This window comes from Trachinotus anak, unplaced genomic scaffold, assembly GCF_046630095.1.
Source record: "Trachinotus anak isolate AG129_WGS33_773 ecotype Australia unplaced genomic scaffold, CSIRO_AGI_Tana_v1 ptg000002l, whole genome shotgun sequence".
NCBI lineage: Eukaryota > Metazoa > Chordata > Actinopteri > Carangiformes > Carangidae > Trachinotus > Trachinotus anak.
Window position 1 is genome coordinate 459,847 of NW_027273853.1, and position 16,506 is coordinate 476,352.

The window sequence follows — 16,506 nt, forward strand, 5'->3', positions numbered from 1 at the left end:
CACTGCATTACTTGGTAACCTCTCTACACTACGTATACCATCCCAGCACAAACCTTTTGTACTGATATCATTAAGCATCCCATAGAAGACCATACTATTGAACTGGAAAGACAGAACTAAGATGTCCATAACTCATTGGCTCAATTTACTAACAGAATATTCAAATTTTGAAAAACTCACAGCTTCCCTGAAAAACAACACCAAATCATATGAAAACTTAAGGTTATTTACATAACCCCAGTTCTTTGAGTAATATGAGTGAGATGTCTCACCATGGGAGCAAGCCTCATGTCAACCCTCAGAAGCACTTATCTCATCACACCAATCCTGATTGGCTGGTGAACATGTTGGTCCACACCAGGTAGTGCCACCTGCCATAAACAGTGCGTGGGGATGACACAGCACCATTCAAGATAAGCAACCTTTTCTCACATGCCCAAGCAAGAAGGGTTACCCTCATGTTACTCAAAGAACTGAGGTTATGTAAATTAAGTTATTTTTTTATAATATTCCGTTCAGTGTCTCACTATGGGATGTGCTAGGTCCTGTATTGACAGACAAGGTTATCTAGTGTCCACCAACAAGCAGGATAGAGTCACTCTGTTCCAGTTAGGACTCCAAGAACACATGAGCTATGCACTGGGTTGAGACGTCCAGCATATAGGACTGGACAAAAGTGAGAGGCGGGAACTCACTGCTGCACATATGTTCTGAACAGAAACTCCCCTGAATAAAGCCCAGGATGCAGCCACGAGTCAAGTATGCACACAGACAAAAGTAATAGCCTCCACCACCTAGTGGGAGAGGCGTTACTTTGTGACAGGTTTTCCCTTATCAGGATTAGCCCAGGAAACAAAAAGCTGATTGCTCCGTCTGAAACCCCTCGTCTTATCCCCACGCTGCCCGACATAATTGATGGAGTGAGTAAAGCTGTAAGCACTCAGACTGTGATTGTGAACCGCAACTTGGGATCCACCTTGGAAGGAGCTATTAATGCTCAGACTGTGGTCATAAATCGCAATATGGGCCACATCTTGGAGAAGCTTTCAGCTTTGCAAAGGAAAATGGATGAAGATGACCAGAATGGACTAACAGAGTAAGCCGTGTCTATTGAAATATGACTGCTCGCCCTAACCCAAACAATCATAATCTAATCTGCGTTCCGGCCCCCGCAGCACCAGCTTTGGCCAAGGATGGTGCTGGAACAACTCCCCCACGAGATCGCTGCAGTGAGACGCTTCTACTCCTAGCCCTCCCTCCCTTCCTCCACGGACACCTGTCGATTGTTGACTCCGTCCGGGACCCGATCAAGGATGTCTCCATGGCAACTTGCTGTGTTATCGCGATGACACCCTGCGAACTGAGGCACTGATTGTTAACTAGACGAAGCGACTCTCCAGGCTTATGCACACACACACACACATTCACGGACACTTCTCACATGTACATATGCAACTCACCCCAACCCCGCCGCTTCCATTGTGTTGTAAAATGTGTTTATATTTGCTTATGTTGCCGAGGTTTTTTTTTTTTCCCTCAAATCCCACACTGTATTCCCCCCCCCGCTCATTGCATCAATCACCAGGAAAAATTCCTTGTACGTGAAAACATACATGGCAATAAAACTGATTCTGATTATCCATGTAAGAGCGCCAACATGAACCGGACATACTGCAGTGAAAGCCACCAGGTTAATAGGGTAACATGAGCCAACCACTTTAGGCACAAAGGCTGGATTGGGCTTCAGTGTCATCCGTATATTCCCCGGCGGAACTGAGCACACAAAGCGTGCACAGATATTGTGGAAAATGCTTCATTATTTGTCAATCAGGTCCTGCAAGAATGACAAATCACTGCCACTGAATATGCCTGACTTACAGAAGTATAGAGACCTAGTGGAAAATGCTCTGGAGTTTTGGATAGTGGCAATTACCCTCTGTGGGAGTCCCACAGTGGTTAAACAGAGCCACTCACAGGCCAAGCCCACAGTGCTAGGTTTCCTGGATGCAGATGAAACACTGTCCCACCCTCCTGCAACAGCAGGTCTCTGCATGGCAGAAGTTGCCAAGGCTGAGCATGCAGCATCCAATAAATCTCTGCTAACCAGTAAATTGCAGGCCAGTGTGGAGCTATCAGAATCAATGTGTGGCTGTGTTTCCTCACTTTGGACAGAGTGGGAGGAATCAGAGAAGGGAACGTGTACAGCAGCTTGTGAAGCCATACGTACACCAGCGCATCTATACCCAGGGGAGCATCCGAACTGTGAAGGGAGAAAAATTGTGCAGTACATTTTCTCTTGATGCAAGCTGCAGCCTGTCCATAGTGCATCCAAATCTGCACCACAATTTCTGGGTGCAGAGTCCATTCCCTGTACACTGGTGCTGGTCATAGTATTGTCCTTCCTCACTAAGACACGATGACCCGCAAGTGACGGAAGGAAATGTTTCAGGGAGAGAAACATTGCAGAGAACTCCAGAAAGTTTATGTGACATCATTGGAGACCCTGGCTCACAGACTGGCCCTCGTGTATTCCAACAGACTTACATCTGTAGTGACTACTTTCCTGGACAGAATGGATCCCTCAGGCACCCCTCGGGTCAGGAAAGATTGGGCTCTCCAGTGACACAGCAACATAACGCAATCCAATGTGACCAACACTCTCTGTACACTATGACGCACCGGGTCCAGCCGGAGGAACACCACCCGTTGCTCCCTCATGTGGTGGGAGCCACCACCGCCGATGCCCTGGCGTCTCAGCGGGGCAATTGCTACTTCTGCGCACTGTAGGAAAACCCTTGGACTGAGAGACAGACCAAAGGGAAGAACAAGGTACTCATAACAAACCCCCTGGAAAGCAAACCTCAGATACTTTCTGTGTGGGGAATAAATCGAAAGGCGTCTCTCAGACCGATGAAAGTGAACCAACTAATTCATCGACACAGTGGGGATGCATGCGTAAGGATCCTGACTTTGTACTTCCTGAGCCACTGTAGCTCAGAGTCTGTAGATCCAGGATAGGGCGCCTCCCCTCCTGTTTGGGGATGTATTACGTTGGAGAAGCAGAGAGGGATGACAGCAAATGGAAGCCTGTATGAAGCCGAAATTGTGCACAAAACCTAGGGTGGTGCTGCAAGTGAGTTCCATCTGTCCTGCCTGAGGGAGAGAGGTGATGCACAGTGTTGCCTGCTTGCCACCGCAAGAGGCCCAAACAACGGTGTCATGAGACACTCTTGCAGCAGGGTTCAGGCATTGCCCCCCCCTGAAAAGCAGCAGTTTTTCGCTGGTGGGGAACATTAGGTGTCGGGACTGCACTGCTTATAGACATGTTTATTATTGTTTTGTATTGGCTCTACATAAGCTGCACCCTTGCCTTTGGCCTGGTTGTGAAAGAGGGACATTTATTTTCAATTTCTTGAAACCATGTGTGTTTGTGTGTGCTTATGGACATGAAAGAAGGGCAACAGCTAAAACCTCTGCAGCAATATTTCTCTTTCTAAAGGCTTGCTCTGGTACATTCCTTGGCAGCTGGAGGTTGGGGGTCTGGAGGGCCATGCCACCATGTTTGTTCCTGTATGACCATGGCTGTCAGCACTTTTCCTGTGGCCTGGAGGCGAAAGTCAGAAATGACGGAACAGTGAGCATCCCAGGTTCATCACATACCTCTGCTTGGTATTCTATGAGGAGCAAGAGAACGTTAAGTGCTCTGGCTGAGAGTGCTGCTGCCTTGTCAGTCTTTTCGGGGGTGACTGAAACCATTCTGACTTAGTGGGCAGTGTAGGACTTCGGGGTGACACTGACAGCGTGGCCAGTGGGTCCATCAAAGGCACGGGCAGGAGACCCAGGGTCTCCATCACTTCACAGATGAGGAACGAGACGCTGGGTACCAGCTTCCTGCTGCTGTATGGGTATGTTTCATGGACGTGCGATCTCGACCAACAGCAGCTCTCAGAAGCTAGAGAGATTTGATTCGTCGTACTTTTAGCCGAGGGCAAGGGAATGTCCAGCTTCTCTGCTGTGCATTTGCACATGAGGGGAAGCTGGCATGCTTCTCTCATCTCCATTCCCAGGGGCGGCACAGGCTTGGCAGCTCCAGGTGTAATGAAGAAATCTTCCTCCCTTATGTCCTCTGAATTTTTTTTGCAGAGGGGGGCTGGATTGTCTGGATAGGACTGGTAAAGGCTCCCAGGCCCCCAGGCAGCATGTTAGTTTCTCTGGTGGGAACGAATTATTGTTCTGTTCTGTCAATTCACAGAGTTGTCCCGAAGCCAATCCTTTGTTATCTTGGCTGTGTGCTGAGGGTCGTAGTTCTGTTGGAAGATGAACCTTTGCCCCAGTCTGAGGTCCGGAGCACTCTGGAGCAGGTTATCATCAAGGATGTCTCTGTACATTGCTGCATTGATCTTCCCTCGACCCTGCCTAGTCTCCTGCTGCCAAAAAGCATGCCCACAGCATGATGCTGCCACCACCATGCTTCACTGTAGGGATGGTATTGGCCAGGTGATGAGTGGTGCCTGGTTTCCTCCAAACATGACGCTTGGCATTGAGGCCAAAAAGTTCAATCTTTGTTTCATCAGACCAGAGAATTTTGTTTCTCATGGTCTGAGAGTCCTTCAGGTGCCTTTTGGCAAACTCCAGGCGGGCTGTCATGTGCCTTTTACTGAGGAGTGTCTTCCATCTGGCCACTCTACCACACAGGCCTGATTGGTGGAGTGCTGCAGAAATGGTTGTCCTTCTGGAAGGTTCTCCTCTCCACAGAGCAATGCTGGAGCACTGTGAGTGTGACCATCGGGTTCTTGGTCACCTCCCTGACTAAGGCCCTTCTGCCCCGATTGCTCAGATTGGCCGGGCGACCAGCTCTAGGAAGAGTCCTGGTGGTTCCAAATTTCTTCCATTTACGGATGATGGAGGCCACTGTGCTCATTGGGACCTTCAATGCTGCAGAAATTGTTCTGTACCCTTCCCCAGATCTGTGCTTCAATACAATCCTGTCTCAGAGGTCTACAGACAATTCCTTGGACTTCGTGGCTGCTTGGTTTGTGCTGTGACATGCACTGTCAACTATGAGACCTTATATAGACAGGTGTGTGCCTTTCCAAATCATGTCCAATCAACTGAATTTACCACAGGTGGACTCCAATCAACATCTAAAGGATGATCAGTGGAAACAGGATTTGAGCGTCATGACAGAGGCTGTGAATACTTATGTACGTGTAATTTTTTTTGTTTTTTATTTTTAATATATGTGCAAATATTTCAAGCTAACTTTTTTCACTTTGTCATTATAGGGGTATTGTGTGTAGAATTTTGAGATAAAACATGAATGTAATCCATTTCCATATTAATATTATTACAATATCATTATCATTATTGTAACTGTACCCATTGTTATAATCTTATCATTTTTGTCATTATTACTGTTATTATAATATCCTTGTTATCAGAAGTCATTTAATTATAATTATAATACCATGGCTATCATTATTATTATTATTATTATTGTTATTTTTGTTATTCTGGTATACAACTGTCTTTCTGTTAGTCACTTTCTGTTCATCAAGTTTTTTTCATAAATAAATAAAAAACAAAAAAAAGTAATTTTTTACCCAACAAATTTTTGTGCTGCTGTGACTGTAGGAGAGGAGACTGCCTGCATGTGTGTGGGAAAGGACGTTTTTTTCACCAAGCTTCTGAGTGAGTATGGATCCTAAAAACTGTAATGTGAACATTTATAGTTATATAGACAGGCCAGGGCCCATATTCACAAAGCATCTTAATTAACTACAAGTAGCTCCTAATCTGACATTTAGGAGAAATAATGGACATGTCTGCCTGTTCTTTTTCCATTGCGCCACATGAGTAGCAGCCTGTTACGGCAGCTCCTGCTCAAAGTTGAGCTTTTTTCCCTTTTCTTCTACTTTTAATTGTATTTTTGATCAATGGTCAGCTTCTCTTATTCGTGCACTATGGACACACATAATCATGTGGTGTTCATACTGGCCGCTCTACTGTTTTCGTCCATGTCCAGAGACCCGGCGTGCAGCTATGGCTCCATTGTTTACACCAGGGAACAGCTGATGGCACTCCGTGTTACCCGAGGAGAGACCCGACGACCCCGCGACCTGAGGAGGAGGAAGAGACAGGGAAGTCGTGCCGGGAGGAAGCGACGTGCCAGAAGGAGACGGTACAAACCAGTTCTCTCCTCCATCATCATGGGGAACCTAAGATCTCTCCCCAATAAGATGGACGAGCTAACAGCGGCTAGTCTGCAACGGCTACAACGGCTCTAGCAATGGCTAGTCTGCTACAGAGACTGAGGTCTTTTGGGGTGCAGGGGGCACTCCTGAAGACCTTTTACGACTCCGTGGTGGCATCAGCTATCTTTTACGGTGTGGTCTGCTGGGGCAGCAGCATCTCCACTGCTGACAGGAGGAGACTGAACAGGCTGATCAGAAAGGCCAGCTCTGTCCTGGGATGCCCCTTGGACTCAGTGGAGGTAGTGGACGACAGGAGAATGGTGGCGAAGCTATCATCCCAGTTGGAGAACACCCCCCACCCCCTGCTGCACCCACGGTGTGTGAAGGAGAGATACCGCAAGTCTTTCCTTCCAGCTGCTGTCAGACTTTACAACAAACACTGTGCTCAGTAACCACACACACACCAGAAACGGACAACTCACCACCGTAACAACCTCATGCATTAGCTACTGTTGTTGTGAATATGTAATTCTTTGTATCTATATATTTAGTACATTATTATATTGTTATTATTTATCTATTTTATAAATATTTGTTATTGCAGTTTCTGCCACTTTCCTGTTCTCTGCACTGCCACTTTGCTGCTGTAACACTGTGAATTTCCCCACTGTGGGAATAAAGGAGATCTTATCTTAACTTTAGGACTGAATTTTTTTGACTAAGAGTAATTCACAAAGCCACTTAGCGCTAAAAGTAGCACCTAAGTCTGGGAGAAGTTAGAAATAGTGGAGAGGACTCCTAACTCACTTGGGCCAAATCACTACGAATTGTAAAAGGGTTGTGGTCACAAGGCTGCACTACTTGGCAACAGGGAAAATGCATCTTTGCAATGCTGACAATTTGGAGCACTCCCTGCTGTCTGTAAGCATCTATTCACAAAAACAATATATGTGCTCTGTAGACCCCACATCATGGGCAATTCATATGATTCCCTTTAGATCGCCGACTACAGAGAAATAAAGCTGCTTCATGGCAATTGATGGTCTACCAGCTGTGATCGGTGTCATATGGTGCACATGTAAAAACCACAAGACAACAGTTCACCTATAACAAAAACTAACAATGAAGCCTCTATAAGTCTATATAAGTTGGTTTTCAGACACATTAGTATTATCCGGAGAAGATTTACAGAAGAACCACTTGCTTAAGATAAGGAAAAGAATATGATATGGTGAATGATAAATATACAGTAAATGTACTGTCTGATATTGCCATATTGGAAATCAGATTGCTGTTACTATGCTGATGGTGTGCTTCCCTCTAGTGTCTTCTCTCTTCTTGTCAGCAGGTACAAAGTGCCTCATGGCAACATGGTGGCAGACTGAAATTACCAACTACTGTATCATTCTATGGATCCAAATTACCTATGACATGTAGAGAGGTGTGATAAATCAAAATCATTTGACACTGCTGTATCTGTTCTATAGCTGGGTTCTTTCCCAGAATGATGTGGCTCAAATGTGGGCCTGCAAACAACAACCACTCACTATTATGGATTGTATTGGAATGAGACTGCATGCGTATATAATATGGTACATCCGAGACCTGTCAAGGCATCAATGTTAGTTCACTTTTATATAGTAAAGTATCACTGACTGATCTTGATAGAACTCTCTCTCTGTCCACTCAAAACATCCGCTGTCTCCACCTTTTCTATTTTGTGAAATTTTGTTGTGTTTGAGTTTTGTTGTGTGTTCATTGTTGTGTTTTCATTCTTTAATTTGTTAATGTGTTTCCTAAAATGTTTTGTTCTGTTTTGTTGTTTGTTCTGAAACATTGTGTTTTTTCTGTTTTGATTTGTGAAAAGTGCTTCTAGTCAACCTCAATACTTAGTGAAAAAGATAACTTGCTACCTGGTTTTGAAAAAAGCTGCAATGTTATGGGGCTAGAACAATGACATCAAATTTTGGCACTGAAAATAAAATTTGACATTAAAAACAAAACCTTAACTAAAAAAGGAAACAAAGGCATTGAAAATCCTGTATTGGAAAAATACTATTCTAAATACTATTACTATTCTAGCCCCGTACATTGGGTGACTGCTACTGGGACAGTAGTCAGACTAGTAGTATTGCTAGATGTTGCGCATCCTGAACACTGTACATGAATGAGTACATTGTTACTCCTTGCATGTATGTATGTATGTATGTATGGTATGTTTGTCCAAAACAAAGTTGAATAACTAGTTTTAAAAGAGAAGTAGCCTCTTCATTCTTTACACAGAGGGACAGACAGAGAGAATGGATAGAGATGTCAAGTCTCACCTTCTTGGTGGGCATCTTTAGCTTCATGAACTCCGCTTCTCGACAAAGAACATTCCAGGTAGCATGAATCTTCACAAAGCCCACCCCTGGAATCTTGGTCTAAGAGACATATATAACATAATGAAGTTCAGTTGTAAACAACACATACTGTCATCAGAAACACAAAATAGTAACCTTAAAAATGAAAAGAATGGTGCATGTCAAAAATTTGTATAAAATAAAAAGGTGTGACCTCTTTGGGTCACCTTGGGTTTCACATTTTAGACAGATCCTACAACTTTATTTTTAAATAAAATAGCACAAAAGAGACACTAAAAGAGGTATAAAAAGCAACATCATATTTTACCATAGTAGTAATAATTTCTGGTATTGACTGGTATTCACATGGATCTATTGAAAAAAAAAACATATCTTAAACTATAATGACATGAAAGCTATTGAAAAAGAACAGGCACAATATTCATCTCGCTTTCATGTCATATAACCTTTATATTTTATTCCTGTACAACATAAAATATATTATAGTGTTGCATATTATGCAAATTAAGTCAAGTTTAAGTTTGAATTATTTCAAAGTAATGTAAGTTATTGCATCTGATTACTTTTTGATAATTTTTCTGTACCATCAGTGTAGTTTGTGCCCTGTACAAATTTCACAACGTAATTACCTCTCCCAACTTAATATTTAATGAAAACAAAATGCTGAAATAAACCTGAGCAAAAATAATTTGTGAGAGTTCACACCTATCTGATCTGTGTTGTCCGAAGATATGCCAAAAGAAGGCATCCCTGCTCTGCCCAAAGATGTGCCAGAATGTATGATTGGACAGAATGAATGTTATACTTTGCATGAGCTTTTTACAGAAAAGAATACATTCAGATGTAATTTTTCCAAAGCATATTGATAATTAATATGTAATTTAAATATATTTTATCTAATCTAATCTAATCTCTCTCTCTCTCTCTCTCTCTCTCTCTCTCTCTATATATATATATATATATATATATATATATATATATATAATCTTTTAAATATGTTTAAATAACATAAATGTATACTTTTCAAAAGTGTATTTTTAAAGTTTAACTAATGTAATATTTTTTTAAATGTATTTTTAACAAGTATATTTAATATACTTCAACAGTATATTTATAGCAAATTCATGCACAACACGCTATATTTTTTATAAGTATATTTTTATCAGTGTATTAATGCCTGTTCATAAAAGTTTATTTTTGTTTAGTGCATGTTTGTGCTTTTAAACTGACAAACTTTACTGAAATTGTCATTTATCTTAGCTATGCTTTGGCATACTTATTTAAAGTACAATATTTATTAATATGTTTTTCATTAAGTATACAGTATTCTGTAAGTGAATTAACGTCTGTATTAATGCGAATTTACAGTAGTTTTCTGTTGTTTACATTGTATACAGAACTCTGTAAAATCAGATATTATCTGTAAATTGACAACTGTTACTTTGAATATTATGCCAATTTCTCTTTTTTTTTCAGCAATATTACTATATTTTTTACTAAGTATTTTTTTTCTGTTTCATTAAATTACATACAAATGTAAATAAAAAGAAAACAATTATCTGTAATTAAATATGTAGCCTAAAGAAAAGCTAACTAACTAGCTCATGGCTAGCTAGCCCAACTCGGAGGTCTTTGTAGGTGAAGAGGGTGAGAACTGAAGGATGACAGTCAGGCCATATGAGGGAGTATTATCCCATACTTAATGCGGTGTACTCATAGACTGTATTAAAAAAATGGACATAGACTCCGCGGTCTGAAAAGTCAAGCCAATGAACCAGCATTTTACTACCATCAGGGGGCGACTCCACTTGTTGCTAAAAGAATCTGACTGTATTGAAATCTATGTGAAAAAAGGCCTTCTTCTGACTTGATTTATTTCCTCAGTAGACATTTTCCTCAAGAGTTTATTATTATGAGTTTAACCGCTAGTTTGAAGTTGTATTCAATGCCATATGATGTTCATTTTTTTTGATTATTGTCCCATTTAGAAGAAAACTGACAATGAAGCAGGGTATCCAGAGGGCATGGCTACCGTGTTATTGACAGACTGTACCACACATGGTGAACTGCCTGACAATCAGGATAGAGTACAGAGCAGGTCAGATCCACCCCTCACTCCTTCTCAGCTCAACCTTCTCATCCAAATATGGTTTCTTCTGGTTTCAAAAAATCAAGATGGCAACAGCCAAATTACAAACTCGAGCCCTAAAAACTGCATTTTATAAAAACCAATGGGTGACACGGTTGGCTTCCAGATAGCAAAATTGCTTTGGCCCAGATCCGGCCCAAACCTGACACATTCATCTGGCCCACATACCGCATGGAATGATGGCACTTGGGTGGTCCGCTCCTGTTTGCCAGATCTGGGCCACAAGCAAGCCATAGCAATGCTGCACGTCAACCAAAAATAAACCAAATGAACCAGAACTGGCCTATGTCTGGACCACAATTTGTTTTCATTCTGGTTCCAATCTGGTATACATTCCATATCCTCATCTGGCTCACATAGCGCATGGAATGATAGCACTTGTGCAGTCTGCTCCTATTTGCCAGATCTGGGCCATAGCAATGTTGCATGTCAACCAAGAAAGAACCAAATAAACTAGAACTGGCCCATATCTGGGCTACAGTTTGTTTTATTTTGGCCCAGATCTGGCTTGCTTTCCATGTCCATGTGCTTTCCATTACACAAGTTAACGAAGTGGTGGAAAAATGAACATCAGCACAATCAGGCACATACATACATCCATACATACATCCATACATACATACATATATACAGTTGTGCTCATAAGTTTACATACCCTAGCAGAATTTGTGATTTTTTGGCCATTTTTCAGAGAATATGAATGATAACACAAAAACTTTTTTTCCCCTCATGGTTAGTGGTTGGGTGAAGTCATTTATTGTCAAACAACTGTGTTTCCTCTTTTTGAATCATAATGACAACAGAAACTACCCAAATGACCCTGATCAAAAGTTTACATACCCCAGTTCTTAATACCGTGTATTGCCCCCTTTAACATCAATGACAGCTTGAAGTCTTTTGTGGTAGTTGTGGATGAGGTTCTTTATTTTCTCAGATGGTAAAGCTGCCCATTCCTCTAGGCAAAAAGCCTCCAGTTCCTGTGAATTCTTGAAAACAAAACAAGTTTTTGTGTTATCATTCATATTCTCTGTAAAATGGCCAAAAAATCACAAATTCTGCCAGGGTATGTAAACTTATGAGCACAACTGTAAAAACATACGCTTAACTGAAGACAAAGTTTTATTTTAAAGAGCCAAAAGGTTCATTTAAAAAATATTTTATTCATTTTAATCATTAAACAACATTCTTCCATTAACAAACAGTGGCTGCATGCTGTTAACACCTGGACAGAGGAATTTATTGACCTCATTAGCACACACAGATGCAGGAGAGAAACAGAGAGCTGCTAGCTGCTGTGCAATCTGGATAAAATAAATCTGAACATCAACTTGTTTTTCTGAAACTTATTTCAGGGCTGCAGCTCAGTCTTTTTCCCAAAGCACAGTGTAACTGTGGTGTATCTGGTTTACCAGTGTGTTGACAATAATAATAATAATAATGATACTACTAACTACTACTACTACTACTACTACTACTACTACTACTACTAATAATAATAATAATAATAATAATAATAATAATAATTATTATTATTATTATTATTAAGTATTGCCTTGTTTGCAACGTGAGCATGCAGAAAGCAAACCTAGTACTTGTACTGTTCCCTTCTCCTCATTTGTGACACAGATGTGTTGGCAATATTATTTTAATATCTGCAAACAAAAAATTGCTGCTAATTATTTATTTGTAGTTTCAATTATAAAACCTTTTCAGTTTGTATGCTATTACCTTCTATTTCAACATTTTCACCACATTTTAACAATACCGCTGTAATACTGATAACCGTGATAATTCTGGTCACTATTATTGTGATTGTGATTTATATTGTTTCATTTCTATACTCAATATGATGGCGATGAAGTTCAAAACACAACAAACCAAAGCCCATATTCACAAAGCATCTCAAGTCTAAAAGTAACTCCTAACTTACAGTTTTGGGAGAAACTCTAAGAATAATACGTGTGTCAGTCTTAGCTTTAGACATTTTTTTCACTAAGAACAAGGTAAAAGTAGAACCTAAGCCTGGGAAAGAAGTTTAAAGTAGTTGAGAAGTATCTACTTAGATATAACAGGATTATGTAAATAATCGTAAAATAAATGTATCTAAATATAATTGTAATCTGTTTTAGTTACTGAGAAAAAAATTGTAATTAAATTACATTTGTTAATTAAAAGAGGTTACATGACAAAGACAGATCAGAAAGACAGAAAGACATCTGATATCTTTTTGACATCAGATGTCTTTCTGATCTTTCTTTTTGAAAAAATGACATTGATATGTAGAATACAATATTCATTCTATTGCTTTACACATGCTGGTCATACAGTATAATGGACAAAAAAATGACATAGCAAGTATAAGAGTCATTCTACAAAACGGGTGCCATTACTACTTTGCAATTTTCAGAATTTTCATCAACAGCAAACTTTTTATTTTTGGGGATTTCCTCAACATGAAATATATGTTAATCTTCTGACAAACACATTTGCCCACCTCAGTCATATAATCTCAAGTTATAATACATGAAATAAATTTTAGAAATCTAATGTTTTCCTACTAGTAAAATGTCATTTATTTAGAAACCACCCATAACAAGTAATTTAATATATTTTTATCATATTTTGTTTCTTACTCTTTAAACAGGAATTTGACATGTAAATGGACACATTATTTATAGAAAAAGTTCTCTTTCACATCAAATTTTCAATTAAAATATAAATTTATTTTATTAATCCGCAAATCAGGAATGTTAGTCAACATTAATTTACACAGAATTTCATTGTCTTTCCATCCTTTTCTAACAAAATAATCTTGTGACAGAGTTGTAACTGATGTGACAGGGTGGTATGGACAAACTGTCTCTCGATATGATTTATAATCTCTGTCTCTCTATATGATCTGTTGGTTTCTATTGGCCATCATCTAACATTTGAAATGTTTATTAATTCAAGATATAAAGTGAGTGTGTGAGTGAGTGAAAGAGAGCGAGACAGAGAGAATGAGTGAGTGAGTGAGTGAGAGAGAGAGAGAAAGAGAGAGAATGAGTGAGTGAGTGAGCGAAATAGATAGTGAGTGAGTGAGTGAGTGAGTGAGTGAAAGAGAGAGTTGGTGAGAATTCAATGAATTTTCACATTAAAACAGGAAGCAGAACAACCCTGTCACATCCCTTGCCAAAAAATAATGTTATTTAAAATAATAATAATAATATATATATATATATATATATATATATATATATATATATATATAGCTCATGTAAATAGGGGATAATCCTGACAGTATTAAAAGTTTGATTAAAAAATCTAATTTATTGGTGATATTTTAGATACTGAAAATGGCCATATTATGAAGGAAACCTGCTAAAAACAGTATGTTACGCCTATAAATCGTATTTTCTCATTTAACATCTTGGTTAGAACTCTTGAATGAATGGCTTTAAGCTTTGGAAACACACTTTTGCACATTTTTGTACCTTACACATCTCATCAAATGTTGCAGACCCAAACAGCACCCGTTTCATAGAATGACTCATAAATAAATAAATGCTGAAAAATTAAATAAGTGCATCTAGAGATGAAAAAACTTGATATTTCTGCATTTTTACATTTATTTACATTTATTTTTTCTGCATTTATTTGTTAATGTATTTATTTATATATTTATTAATCTATTTATTTATGCACTTTTTTATTTAAGTATTTACTTATGGATTTCTACATTTATTTATTTTTTCTGCATTTCTACACTTATTTATTTATTTATTTCTGTCTCAATATTTTGAAATGTCCTCTGTAGCACTTTATAAATGCGCAATTTAACCCTCTAATGCATAAAAAGATGCACCTCTCATGCTTTGCTGTTGCTTTGAGTGATATAGAGATTCAGCATCTCACCTAATATTCACTTGTGACAAGCTGTTCCCAGCAAAAATATCCAGTTGGTAGTCATACTGACATGATACAACATTATATATAACTGACACCTTTCCCTAACGTTTTACTGTCTGGACTTTATATGAATATGACACAGACATAAAGAAATACATAGCTTATATATTTTTTAACAATTTTAGCAACTGCATGGAGAGACAGAGGAGGCCACGTGTACTATATTGGTCATGGCAGAAACCCAATGTTGGTTATAATTATATTATACCAATAATTTAACAGAGCAGAATTTTAACGATGCACGCTCTATCTCTATCCCCCCCTCTCTCACTCTCTCTCCAGTTCCCTCCTATACAGATACAAACACACACCTCCTCACCTATGTCACACATGTGGAGTTTTCTAGATGGGTGGAGGAGTGTGTCTGTGAGAGAGAAATGGCCACAGAGAGGCCAAACGAGAGGAGCGAAACATCGAGGAGAACTTCATGTCGCAGCTTAAAACAAATTATGTGATAATATATACTTGACTTTTCGCATTAAGTAATTTTCCACATCCCACGTGGAACAAGCAACAATACACTGAGTATAATGACCCGTAATGACACATAATACAAGTAGTTCATGCAATTTACAGGAGTTAAGATAAAATGCTTTGTGATTAAGGGCCCAAATTCACAAAAGAAAACAAACCTGAAGACAAACACAATTTCAAGAATCAAAATAACAAAACCCAAAACAGAAAAGCTAGAGGCCATAATGTTTTTGTTACTGGTCAGAATTTCTTTTTTAAAACAATAATACCTTTGAGCATGAGTTGAGACCAAAGTCATGGTGGCAGATATTGAGATAAGGTGATCTTTCAGATGTTATTTCTATGACTTTAATTTTAGCAAATTCAAGTTAAATTTATTTCATACATCTATGTGCTTCAGATGCTAAGAAATAAAGATTTTAGTGAGCATGAAGTTTTTCAGAAAACCCTCAGATTTTAGGAGGTTGTTCTCAATACTTAGGATTTGGTATGCTTTTTAAAATGAGGGGGTTTATGTCTAATGGATTAAAAGATTTTTGCATAAATTATGTGAAATAGATGGATGGTTTCAGCTGTTAGAGTGTCAGCTACACACCACAAGGCAGAGAATTGGAGGAGGAAGTCCCCATCCTGACCATTTTGAGTTATAATCTTTGTCACAATGAGGATTGTTGCTCATATCAATGTTAAATCTTTGTCACTATCAATTTCGTGTTCCATTACAAATCAGCATCATAAGTAAAATGATCATTATTCATAAGACAAATATTGATTATTATTATAAGCCCTGAGAAAGTATATCAGATCATAATCGTTGCTTATATTTGCATCTTGATCAAAAGCATTATTTTAGTAACTCACATTGTTGAAACCATGCATCTAAACCCTTATACTAACATAATCAAAAAATACAAGGATATAAGAAATGTTAATATATAAGAAATTAAATCATCTTCATTGAGGCCTATATTTCAACTTTAACTATAACAATCAGTAGGCACCATTGTCATTAAAGAGAGTAGATAAATAGTTCTCATTCTCTTAAAATCAATATCACAAACTACAGTCCAAGAGAAATTATCAATGTTGCTATCCAGAACTCCTGTTATAGAGAAATCTTTTCAGATCAAATTTTAAAATTTGTAGAACATGTCTACGTGGATCAAATCCAGTGCTCATTCAAATTCACATTGAAACCATTCATTAGAACCTTCAGAAAAAAATGGTAGCTCTGAATGATGATTTTACTTATACTATTTGGAAAGGAAGATGACACTGATAGTAATAGAGAGTGATGATAGCTGATGTGGACAATTTTCCTCATGGTGGCAAAGCCTATTGACTTACACCGATAAGCCATACCATTAAAACAGGTAAC

The 16,506-nt window shown here is 38.9% G+C and overlaps 2 protein-coding genes across 4 annotated transcripts in view; both read right to left on the reverse strand.

Moving 5' to 3' along the window:
- The window catches only part of LOC139627630 (anoctamin-1-like), a 171,385-nt gene that overhangs the window by 138,601 nt on the left and 16,278 nt on the right, over nt 1–16,506 (reverse strand). For all 3 annotated transcript variants that reach the window (XR_011692603.1, XM_071488573.1, XM_071488588.1), the window contains exon 3: nt 8,519–8,617. Coding sequence is in view for 2 of the 3 variants with exons in the window: in XM_071488573.1 (XP_071344674.1) it covers nt 8,519–8,617 (99 nt within the window). In the remaining variant the exon portion in view is untranslated. The remainder of the gene's footprint in view (nt 1–8,518; nt 8,618–16,506) is intronic.
- The window catches only part of LOC139627645 (uncharacterized), a 135,676-nt gene that overhangs the window by 88,134 nt on the left and 31,036 nt on the right, over nt 1–16,506 (reverse strand). The window lies entirely within an intron of this gene.